Raw genomic sequence first — 13,457 nt, forward strand, 5'->3', positions numbered from 1 at the left:
TTGGAAAGACTTTGCACCATACGGCGTCTGAGTTGGTATATAGGATCATATGCCCCTCATAGGAGGTTATGTATCGGCTTGGGTATCCTCTTCCATCATACCGACATGTTGGCATCTTTATCTTCTCCATAGGCTGATCTTGGATCCCTTGTGCAAACGGCGATGCCCTCAACTGGACTATTGTTCGCACTGCCCCTTGCTGCTGATTTTTTGTGCTTACAACAACACCCGTGGACTGAGCTTCTGACTCCCATCGAGTTGGTTGTGATCTTATCGGCGACCTATCATGTTGACGTCTTTGCGAACCTCCAGCCCGGTTAGACTGGTTACCATGACTGGTAATTGGCACCCCTTCCCCATCATGGGTTGCCCTGATTTCTTTCCTTTTCTTACTCATGGCACTCATTACCCTTGCTGCCGTTTCTAGTTCTTCTGGCGTGAACTCAGCCATTGGATCTTGATCCCCCTCACCTTGCCCTTCTAGGGTTAACGACATATGAAACTGGTTGCCTTCTAAAGTATGGGTTTCATCTTCGATCTCAATTTTCGGATTCGGCACCCCAGTCCCCACTCTGACTGTCCGATTAACCACCTTCTCAGCTATCGGCGTGCTCTGGTTCTCAGGCATTTTTTTTTATTTTTTTTAATTAAGGATGTGAGGTTCTTAGGCGATAGAAGCAATTATGCAGCTCCTCTCCTTCTAGCGCCAATTGTTTCTGCAAGGATCCGACAACCTGGTTCAAAAGTCCAAAGCCTGAGTATGCAACCCGTTAGGCTTCTATCGGCCAGAAGAGAACCTACACAAAGAGAAAGGATTAGCTAACCCTGGGGTGATCCACGGATAACCACTCCGATGATAAAGTCAGAAAGTGTTTAAGAAAGAGAAATTAGAGAGAGAGAGATATATATATATATATATATAGAGAGAGAGAGTAATTAATGCCTACCATTAATGAGGTTTAACCTACTATTTATAATAAATCCTAAGACAGGTGGATACAAAGAATGCAAAGCTTTTCCTGCCAAGTGTCAAGCTATTGTTGCCACGTGCCAAATACCGACAAGCCGATATGTCTGCTATATAAAACATATCAGCTTATTTGTCAGCTATACTAGGTTCATATCCATATTTATTAAAGATGTCAGCCCGTTTCACATACCCCCCATACACTTGCCAATCAAAATAATAAGAGCAAGAGCTCTTCAACTCTAATGTCCCAGTAATGTTGTTAATAAGATTGTCTTGACAGTACGATAAGTAGACTGTAAAGCAATCAACTAGAGGCTTTTGGTTTTGGTTATCGGTAGAGTTTGCTTCGATTGTCATGATGTAAGTTCGATACCTAGTTTTACTAGAATTTGTTATGTAAACACTAGTGTACCGTATTCTCGAAGGTCATTAGCTTATTTATTCAATCACAAATGAGCAAATAATTATTTGTTGATTAAAGGAAAAATTAGAAAATAACACCCAAAAATTGTCACGATTTTGATAATAACACCACAAAAAAAAAAAAAAAAAAAAAAAAAAAAACTTAGATTAAAACACCACCAAAAAACCAAAAAATTTGATTTCACCAACCACTTAACTTTTTCATTCAAAAAACCGTTAGTGGATCCCACATTGTACACATGTCAATTATGCATTGGATTAAAATAAATAAAAAACAAAAAAAAGAAATTTTTTTTAAAAAAGGAAAACCCTTAAAATACCCACCCACCATCGGCTCCGCCGTTCTCCAACCCAACCTCCACTGCGGTCACCCAATCCCAACTAACCACCCTCGACCCACAAAACCAGCCAGCCGACCACCCTTGACTTTCGAAATCAGCCCAAACGTACCCACGAAATAACCAGCCCTGATTTGGTTCAAGGTGAGGGTGAGAGGAGTATGGCGGTTAGTGGGTTTGGGTATGGGTGGGTCGGGGTTTCAACAGTCTGGCGACGACTTTTGGTTGGGTTTGGTAGAGGACTACGGTGACTGGGCTAGTTAGGGTTGGATTTGGGTGGTTTGGCGATGGATTCGGGTCGAGGAGACGATGATAGGGGCAGGCTGGTTTGGGTTGGGGTCTGGGTGGTTCGGCGACATCTGGGAGACAGGGATAGGGGCTGGGTTGGGGTGCCGGCCATGGTAGGGTCGAGTTAACGGCGGTAGAAACCGGCACCGGTGGTGGTGGTGGCGGCTGGGTTAGGATTATATGGTTTTTCTTTTTTTTTTTAATTTATTATCTAATAGTTGATTGACACGTGTACTGTTTGGGGCCCACTTAACGGTTTTTTTTATGGCAAAGTTAAGTGGTGGTGAAACCAATTTTTTGGTTTTTTTTGTGCTGTTATAATAAAAACTTTTTTTTGGTGGTGTTATTATCAAAATCATGACAATTTTTTGGTGTTATTTTCTAATTTTGAGCAAAGGATCCCGAGTATACATAACAGACTCTCAGGTTTTACTAATTAACTTAACTAAGAAAAAGGAGTATGATTCATGAGTAGTTAAATTCTCTAATGAAACTCCCATTTCTTTCCGGTTCAAGGTAATTGGGTCAATTGACCCACTTATTATTTTATTTTTTTACAAAATTAGTTCTTAATAAATATTTAATAAATGAATGTATAATTATTTATTTAACATTGAATTACTTAATATGAATAAAAAAAATATTAAACATGTAATAATATAGAACTAAGTTATAGTGAGACTAAAATCAAATGAGAACTAAAAACTAATTTAGGCTCTTAAATCATGTTAATCAGACGGTCCACATACTTTCCGTGTCATTAATGAAATTTTTGTAATATTTTTATTTTACAAAATAGTTTTTAGTTTATAATTAGAAGGAGGGAGCCCCAGTTAGGGCTGAGCAAAAACTACCCGAAAACCCGAAAAACCGATCCGTAACCGTTCCGAAAATTAGGGTACCCGATCCGATAACCATAACGGTTCGAGTACTCGTTCCGATAATTTATTTTCGGGTATGGTTATGAGTATCATTTTAAAATTAACGGTTACCTGATCCAATCCGCTAAGCATTTTTTTTCTTTTTTTCCCTACTTAAATCTATTAATATAAATCTAAACTTTTACTTTACTTCATAATCACTTTATAATATCAATGATTTGTAATATTATTAATAATTTGGTCAAGATCATATGGTATTGTTTTTAATTAGTTGTAAATTATATCATAATAACTACATAATTAAGTTTAATTATCATTATTGGATATCTTATTGGGTACCTGATAACCGATTCGAAAATCCGGGTACCCGAACTTATCGGTTCCGGTTATGGGTATCACTTTTAGCGATTTTGGTTATCGAGTACCCGAACCGTTAGTACTAACGGTACGGGTACCCGTCCCATACTCACCCCTAGCCCCAGTATCTCAAATAGAGATACAATTTTTGTATCTCAAAATGGCACTATTGTAAATATAAAGAAAAGTATGAAATTTTTAATTTTTTTGTGTACTTATTTTTTTTTTTTTTTTTTTTATCTTTTTCATATTTATACTACTCATCTTCTCCATCCTCTATCTTCTTCATGCTTTCCCTCCATCTCCATTATCCATCTACTTCATATTGTCCTCCATGCCCATCCTTCATCTTCTTCATGCTTTCACCACCATATTTTGTCGGTTTTGCCACCGAATATAACTAAAACCCTAATAGAAAAGGGAGAAAAGAAAGGTCGTGTCTTTCTCCATTGAAGACCTTTGCCATGTTCGATTTACCCATTTAAGTTTTTTAAAATCTCCATTAAAGTTTTTCAGTTCTCCATTGAAAACTTCTGACTTTGTTTGAAAATAGAGGTTTTTTTTAAACAAAATTACAACATTAACCCTACTATTAACTTGCAAAAAGACCATAATGCCATGTCAGATGGTTCAATGTATCTCAAGTTGAGATACATGAATTTTCTCAATAAGAAGAATGAGAAGTAATCTCATACATTCAAAACGATCTAGTTACTTTACATGTTTTTTATTAATGTCAAAACTGAAATTATTGTAAAAAAAAAATTAAAAAAAAATCTCATTTCTTCTCTCCCCCGTGTAACTGTCCATTAATTTTCCCCCGCTCATCCTTTTCCCTAATTTTTTTTCTTTTACAACTTGTTTGGATAAGAAGAAATAGAGGGAAAGGAAGAGAAGGGAAAGGGAGGGAGATTAAATCCAATGTTTGGATAACAAATTAAGGGGGTGAGAGAAATGGAGGGAAGAGAACTGAAAGGAAAAGTTTTGTTTAATTGTTAAAGAATGAAATCCTTCCAAATTTGAAAAGATTTGGAAGGAAATCAACTTATTAACATTCAAATGGAATAATGTATTCAACCTATTACAAAAATATAATCCATCTCCTCCTCTATTACTTTCTCTCTCCTCCTCCATACTTTCCCACAATTATTTTCCCCCAATTTCTAGGGTTTTGAAATTTCTAATTCATCTCTTTCAATCTCTTGAATTTTCAAGGTAAAGGCCAAATAATTCAATATGTTATTCTACTCTGCTTCTCATGACCAATTTCTACGGATTTGCTGCTCTTCTTCATAGCTAATGTTTATTCGATTATTTATTCGTTTTGTTGTTCGATTTTCATTGCTAATTTCTTCCATTTTTGTTCAAAATTAATTCTGGAAATTTTGTTAGAAAATTAATCTGATATATAAGATTAATTTACATAAATTATTTTTGGAAGAACATAATATATTAAATTATCTGTTTGATTTTAATTGACGTTTATCAATTTTTTGTTTTTTATTAGGTTTAAATTATAATACAAATAATTACAGTATAATTTTCTGAAAAATGATAAATTAGTATAATGTTGATGACAAGTAACTCAAAAATTAAGAATCAATAAATAATGGTGAATACCCCTCTCCTTCTTCCCTTTTCTCCTTTATCCAAACAAGGAAGGTTCCATTTCTTCTTCCCTCCCCTCCCCTTCTCCTCCCTCCCCTCCCTACCCCTTCCCTCCCTTTCCTTCCTAATAGTGTATCCAAAAAAGCATTTAGAGCTCTCTTTACCCATTTCTCTCTTTCTCCTCCCCATTCCTCTCCCTCTCTCTCCTCCATAATCTCTTTTCCCATTTCCCTTTCTGTTCCCCTGTGTTCATCTTCCTCTCTTTAAACTAAATTTGCATTTAGAACATGATATGTCCATATATTTACTGACAAAAATGTTCAAATTTTCTTTCCTAAAGACAAATATTCTCTTAGCTAAATGTGCATAATGTTGAATCACTGGCGGACCTATGTTGGAGCGAGGGGTAGCAAAAAAAATAAAATAAAATAAAAAATAAAAAATAAAAAAACTGCAAAATGTTTAAAAATACTACAACAATAATTATGTATATATATTTTTCATTGCTTACATATTAAGTACAATGTGTATTGCTCTAGTGGTGCGGTCAATGTACGTAGTTAGAATTGTTTAATTGGAATAGTAGGTTGGGAGTGGTTCGAGACCTGTAGGCTACTCGTTTAATGTTTTTTTTTCTTTTTTTTTTTTCCTTTTTAAAAGAAAGCTTCCCATTTTCGTATGAATTACCATGTAGAAATAGCTTTCTAATTTACAATACTCTCTCCATTCATAGTAATTCTTCCCATTTTCATGCATATCTTTTTTTCCAAAGCTCGTACTTGATCATTAAATTATTTAGCTTTATATAAATTATTTACATAGAAATGTATATAAAAAATATCGCATGTTATATATATATATATATTTTTTTCTTATATTCAATGCATCATGCATTCATGACGTATAAAACTTTAACCAATTGATAGATAATAAATTAATAATACTAATACATACTTTGTAGTGCATAATTCATGGAGCATTTAAGGGAGTACTTTTTTAATTTGATAACAATTATAAACGGAGTATATATTATGGACAAATTAAATGGCACTAATATTAGTAAATATGGGGTTTTGTTTTAACAAGTCAAAGTGGTGCATGTATAGTAAAAAGGTCAAAATTGTGCATGCACTTACAAAAATAAGAAGGGGGTACAATTTTTAGATAACACATTATTCCCTCCGTGTTTTAATAAGTGTTATAGTTTGACTTTTTTCACTATTCACTTAATGTTTTGACTTGATTAATTTACCAATATATAAAAAACAAATGTTATTGAATAATACATTGTTGGATTCGTTACAATGCATACTTTCATATTACAAAATTTCCTATGATTATACTAACATATAATTAGATAAATTAATGTTCAAAGTAGTGTCTCGACATGCGTGTTTGATCAATTTGTAACACTTTTTAAACACACGGAGGGAGTATATAAAGTTAACCCAATTCGTTCGTTTAATTGTAGTATACTGCGACAATTTAAATAGTTTATTATGACTTTATGAGTTCTAGCTATTTATGGTTTGCTAATAGTTATTTAATGCGTAGTGCTACCCCTAGTTCGAAATCCTGGATCCGCCATTGTGTTGAATATTCTACGTATAAAGAACTAAAGAAGCAATGCCTATTAATCTCAGTTCAAAAGTTTGATAGTTTTCTCAATCCATTTTGGAAAATTTGCAAATTACAGCCATTTAAAGTTCGTATTTTGCAAATTGCAGCCATTTAAATTTTTTTTTGCAAATTGCAGCCAAAAAGTTCGTATAAATTGTAAATTGCAGCCCGATTTAATTTTTTCATTGGTTTACATGTTGAAAAATCTTCGGTTAAGGTTTTAGGGGTCATTTTAGGTCTTAGGGGACCGAATTGAGCTCGGTATTAGCAAAAAGATAACGCAAGTATCTCGTTTTGCGTAACAAAACTGTATCGATTAGTGGAAAACTGTAAATATGAGACACTAACGTTATTTTTTTGCTAATTCCGAGCTCAATTCGGGCCCTTAAGGGCTAAAATGACCCCTAAAACCTTAACCGAAGATTTTTCAACATGTAAACCGATGAAAAATTGAATCGGGCTGCAATTTACAATTTATACAAACTTTTGGGCTGCAATTTGCAAAAAAAAATTTAAAAGGCTGCAATTTGCAAAATACGAACTTTGAATGGCTGTAATTTGCAAATTTTTTATCCATTTTTGGCAAGTTGTAGGATAACTCCTTCTACGTTACGACATTGTTCTTTGTTGTGAAAATATAGCGGGAGAAACACAAGCTTAACTTATGTATGAATTTTTTTTATTTTTTATTTTTTATTTTTTTTTTGTCCTTTCAACTTTTTTTATTTTTCCAAAACAATTTATTTACCCAAGTTTTGTGATGTGAACAGCGTACCAATAGTCAGTCACAAATTCTTATATGTGGTATTTACCCAAGTTTTGAGATGTAAATAACGTATAGTACCATTAGCCAACCAAGTTTTACATGTAGCAGGCCACTCCTTATGGTCAACCATCATGGGATTTCTTAATGTTATAGGTGTTACTCGGTTAGTGTTATAGGAGTTGCCTGGTCAATGTTATATGGGTTACTCGGTTAGTAATACACGAATGGCTAATTGACCATATTGGTATATAAGTTAACACCCTTATGACATATTGGTATATAAATTATTGCCGGCGACATATTGGTATAAAAATTAACATGTGGCGACATATTGGTATATAAATTAACAAATTGTGACATTTACCCCTATTTTTTCTTCGGATGAAAGAGCGTGTTGTATACTTCAAAATTTTGTTTTAATTACTTTTGCAATCTTATTTATTATCATAATATACTTATTCAGCACCAAATAATAATTTTTCCCTCTTCCCTTCCAATACAATAACTTTGATAAATCAATCAAACGATAAAATCCCAAAGAACTAATAAACAATAAACAAAATCTCAATATTAGTTATTTAATTTCAAAACCAATAATTACTAGTAGACGCTAACTTTCATTATTACTTCATTTGTTTAATTATACCCACAACTTTGTAAATCAACAATATAATAAGAAAAAATATATATATGAGTGTTTTTTTTTTTTTTTTAAAAAAAAGAAGAATCTACCCTTGTGATGCTTCAATGACCAACGCCCTCAATACATTCAAGCTTATATCCCTTTGCTCAAGCTTTCCTATTCGTTTTCTCCTAGCTTCTTTCTCATCACTTTTGGGCTTTCAACTTTTTTTTTTTTTGGATTTTTACTTCATAATTTTTTTAAATTAATATAAAAAGTAGAAAAAAGTACTAAAATTAAGCGCGTGTATCATACGCATATCCTCCGACTAGAAAATAGGGGTAAATGTCGCAATTTGTTGACTTTTATACCAATATGTCGTCACATGTTAATTTTTATACCAATATGTCGTCGGCAATAACTTTTATACCAATCTGTCATAAGGGTGTTAACTTTTATACCAATATGGTCAATTGGCCATACACGAATTACTCTAATCTTTTAAAAGTCGTCTCATAGAGTGACCAACTACAAATAAACAAGACGCGCTATTAACCTGTAGCAGTATTTTACCATAGAACATTTTTAACCTGGATATTATACTTCCTCCGTTCTATTAATATATGCAACAACGATGAAATTACGCATCTTAAAGCACATTTTAAATGTTAAATATCTATAAAATTGTGTAAGAGTAAAAATTATAAAAAGTTGATATTGTGAAAGTATTTTATGAGATGAAGCCAACAAGATCCCACATGACTAAATTTTGCTTAACGTATAAATTATATTATATGGTCAAACAAGAGTGATGAATAGTGCAAAAAGTCCATTTTTGTAATATTAATAGAACGGATATATTTAGTAAATATTATCCTACCTAAAGATAACACAATATAACTACAAATATATCAAATATATTCCGTAAGATATTCTTCCTTATCTTAACATCCCCCCTCAAGTTGGAGCATGGAGATCACGAAAGCCCAACTTGGAAAGTAATGTCTCAAACTGAGCCTTCCCCAAGGCTTTGGTAAAAATGTCTGCTAGCTACTCCTTCGTAGGTACATACGAAGGGGAAATCAGTCCCTCCTGAATTGCATCTCTTACAAAATGCAAATCAATTTCAATATGTTTCATCCTTTCATGAAATACTGGATTTTTAGCAAAGTACAAAGCTGACTGGCTGTCACAAAATAATTTCATACCCTGTGGATGTTGTACACCCAAAGCTCGTAATAGTTGTTTCAACCACTTTAGTTCACATGTCGTAGCTGCCATTCACCTGTATTCCGCATTCGCAGATGATGTAGCAACTGTGGGTTGTTTCTTGGTCCGCTATGATATTGGGGAAAAACCAAGCAACACAAACCAACCCGTCAAAGACCTCCTAGAAAAAGGACAACTAGCCCAATCAGAATCACACCAACCTTCAAGTTGCAAAGCACTATCCGAGCGAAGAAGTATTCCTTGCACTGGATGTTTCTTCAAATAACGCACCACTCTAAGTGCGGCCTCCCAATGTGCTTCCTTCGGATTCTGCATAAACAGGGATAAAATATGAACAGAATATGCTAGATCCGGTCTAGTTACACATAAATAAATCAGACGACCAACAAGCCGTCTATATTTCTCCACATCCTCCAATACTCTGCCTTCTGCAAGAGCTAATTTTTTATTTTGTTCCATCGGGAAATCTGCAGGCTTAGCTCCCAACAAACCAGTTTCAGAAATAATGTCTAATGCATATTTCCGTTGACAAATATAGATGCCCTGCTTACTTCTTGCAACCTCGAGTCCTAAGAAGTATTTTAATACTCCCAAATCCTTCATCTTAAAACAATCTCCCAAGTATGCCTTAAATTTTGATAAGGCTACTTTATTGTTCCCTGCGACAATCAAGTCATCAACATATATCAACACATTCAACTGCAATGTTCCTTTGGTAAATGTGAACAAAGAATAATCTGAGTAAGATTGTTTAAATCCATATTTCTTCAACGCCGCAGTTAATTTTGCAAACCAACATCTAGGAGCTTGTTTCAGACCATACAATGATTTTTTCATCCTGCACACAAAATCAGAGTTATTTTTATTGAAACCCAGAGGAATTTTCATGTAAATTTCCTCCTCCAAGTCTCCATGTAAAAATGCATTGTGCACATCCATCTGATGTACTTCCCAATTCTTCACTGCTGCTACTGCTAGAAACGTTCGGACTGTAGTCATCTTTGCAACTGGTGCAAATGTCTCATTGTAATCAAGGCCTTCCACCTGATGATTGCCTAATATCACTAATCGAGCTTTCAACCTCAACAAGTTTCCGTGCTCATCACGTTTCTCCGTGTACACCCACTTACTTCCCAAGGCTTTCTTCCCTGGTGGAAGTTTCTGTAGAACCCACGTACCTTGCTCTTCTAAGGCTTTTATTTCTGCAGCCATTGCATCTCGCCAACCGGCATGTTTCATTACCTCTTTGAAAGATCTAGGCTCATTCCCTGCTGTTAGAGTTGCAATATACTTTTTATGTTTCTCAGAAAAATGTGAGCAATCAATAAAATATGTGAGGGGATAAGGAGTACCTGAGGAAGATGATAGTGGAGATGAATTGCGGGATGATGGACTGTATTGCCGTATAGTGTGTGTCACAAAATCTTTATATTTAGTATTCAGGATTTTGGTCTTTTTCCTTTCCCAAACCTATCCCCTTCTCCCTCATTCTCACGCAAATTATGCGGCTGCCCTGCACTCCCCCCTGCCTCTGCTACTACTGGCGTACTCCCTGCATCCTCCGTGGCAGCAACGTTGGGCAGGGAAGCTTGCTGGCGCTGCTGTTCGTCTCGGCACCCAGCAGCCGCTGGATCTCTAGCGTGCTGGTCAGTGGGCTGCTCTCGGCATCCAGCTGCCGCTGGATTTCCAGCTGGCTGGTTAGGGGCTGGGATGTCCTCGGCACGGGGCTGTAAAGAGTCCCACTCTGCATCTTCACACCCACCTTCGTCTACACCCCCTAATCTCAAATCTTCCATTAAAACTGTCTTCGAAGCATCATCAAAAGGAAAAACAGTTTCAAAAAATCTGACATCACGAGAAATAAATATTTCTTCGGTTTCCAAGTCTAGCACTCTCCACCCCTTTTTTCCAAACGGGTATCCTAAGAACACACACCTTCTACTCCTACCAGCAAATTTATCTCCCTTACACCTTTGATTATGAGCGTAGCACAAACACCCAAATACACGAATGCTCTCATATAACGGGGGTTTATTAAATAACACTTCAAAAGGAGTTTTGTTACCAAGTAATGGAGTGGGAGTTCGATTTATTAAGTGACATGCCACTAAAACACACTCCCCCCCAAAATTTTATCTCAATGCTCGTGCCACATTTAAAATATGTTGATGCTTCCTCTCTACCCTTCCATTTTGTTGTGGTGTTCCCACACACAATGTTTCCAAAATTATGCCATTATTATTAAAATATTCTTTCAAGGAATTAAATTCCGTTCCATTATCACTTCTAACAATTTTAATAACATGATCATATTGTCGTTTCACCATAGCTACAAAATTTAAAAACATCAATTCAACCTCCGTTTTATTTTGTAACAAATAAACCCAAACACCTCTTGAAAAATCATCAACTATTGTTAAAAAATAACGGGCACCACACAAAGAAGGTATCTTATAAGAACCTCACAAATCAATATGCACAAGTTCAAATAAACGACTTGCTTTATTCTCACTAATTGGAAAACTAGATCTAGTTTGTTTTGCTCGAGGACACACATCACAAACTTTATTATTTCTACTATAATGACTACTAACCACCGGAAGCAATTTTAACACTGACTCTGAGGGATGTCCCATTCGTTGATGCCATAAGTTGAACGAAGAATCTCCATACACCGCTAGAACCTTCACTTGAGGGACACCTCGATAAAAATACAGTCCATCTTCGCGTTCACCCATACCAATCACCTTCCTCGTCCGCGGGTCCTGTATCACACATATTTTATTAGTAAATTGCAACATACAATTAGATTCATCGCTTAACTGAGTCACAGAAATTAAATTGCAAGTCAACTGAGGTATAAAAAGCACATTAGTCAGTTGTAAACCACCTGACAATAACACTGTTCCTAATTGATCCGCATTAGCCGACTTGCCATCAGGCAAGCCTACGGGACAATTTTGGATCTTCTTCACATCTGTGAGCAAATTAAACTCACATGTAACATGATTTGATGCTCCCGTATCTACAATCTAAGGTATTATATTCGTCTTACCATGCAACTATCTGTTTTTGGGATTTAAAATATCAAGAATCTGCTGAACTTGGACCGCACTCACACCAACTAAACCTGCTGCCGCATCTTCAGTCGGTCTTCGGTTGTTACTGTGATGAACCAGCCACCTTATTTTCCCTCACGGATTGCTACTGGGATTAGGTTGCTGCCGCTGCATTGCTGCTAGCGCCGCGCGACCCACGGCCAACCCCACGGCCACCACCTCGACCCCGTCCTCTACCACCACGTCCACGCTCCCCCCACCACTCGGGGTAGCCAATAAGTTGAAAACAGCCGCTCTCGTCATGGCCCACTCTATTACAATGATTACAAAACTTATCATTGTTGTCTTCATATCGTTGCTTATTTTTCAAATCAACTTTGAAAGCCATAGCATTGTCCACCTTCACACCGCCCTCTCGTAAGCGTTCCTCCATTGCTATGTTCTGATAGGCAACATCCACACTCGGTAGAGGAGTTTGCGCAAGGAGTTGGGCCCGAATCACAGCATAGTGAGCGTCCAAGCCAATCAGAAAATAGTGCAAATAATCTTCCTCTCGAATGCTATCCACCTGTGTAACTATGTTACACTCACACTTTCCACAGCTACACTTAGGAACCCGTACATATTGCAAGAGCTCCTTCCAAATTTTCGAAAGCCGACCAAAGTAGTCAGCCACGGACTCCGTATTGACTTGCTGGCACACACCCAGGGCCGTCTTAAGTTGGCAGACTCGTGTGCCACTCACCACACAGAACCGACTTTTAAGGTTCAACTATAATACACCTGCATCATCATAGTCACCAAGTGTAGCACGAACCTTTGGATAAAGCATATTGGTAATCCATGAGACTAACATGGATTGAACCGCAATCCAATCCTCCATCTTCTTCGCATCCGTCACCGGTTTGGGAATAGTGCAATCTACAAAGCCAAACTTACACTTAGCCATTAATGACCTTCGCATAGCTTGAGCCCATTCATCATAATTTTCACCACGCAATTGTATAGGCGTAATGATATTACCCGGACCATCACTCGATCCCAAATAATACGTCAAGTCTGCAGGTTTTTCACCCATCTTCTTTCTTTTTAATATGTGTTTTAATTATTTTTGTGTGTGTTTAATTTTTCAGACTATTCTCACGGCAAAAAAATTGAATGCCTTGGCTCATGATACCATGTCAAGATAATATCAAAGTCTTGTCTTCTCATTTATCATCAATTCAATATTTATACACATCTTTTAGAAACCTAATCAACATATGAATCTAATTCATATCTATCTTAGGATATAT

General features: G+C 36.0%; 1 protein-coding gene across 1 annotated transcript; it reads right to left on the reverse strand.

Moving 5' to 3' along the window:
* Nucleotides 1-681: 681 nt before the first annotated feature.
* LOC145628624 (uncharacterized) lies at nt 682-13,240 on the reverse strand. The gene is made up of 8 exons (XM_081680975.1): nt 12,944-13,240; nt 12,481-12,730; nt 11,974-12,080; nt 11,698-11,868; nt 10,574-10,908; nt 9,524-10,496; nt 9,304-9,412; nt 682-797 (listed from the first exon to the last, which is right to left on the reverse strand). The coding sequence occupies exons 1-8, from the start codon at nt 13,238-13,240 to the stop codon at nt 682-684; spliced, it is 2,358 nt and encodes a 785-aa protein (XP_081537101.1).
* Nucleotides 13,241-13,457: the final 217 nt, after the last annotated feature.

The sequence above is a fragment of the Chenopodium album genome, chromosome 1 (genome assembly GCF_948465745.1).
Source record: "Chenopodium album chromosome 1, dcCheAlbu1.1, whole genome shotgun sequence".
In the NCBI taxonomy this organism is placed as follows: Eukaryota; Viridiplantae; Streptophyta; class Magnoliopsida; order Caryophyllales; family Amaranthaceae; genus Chenopodium; species Chenopodium album.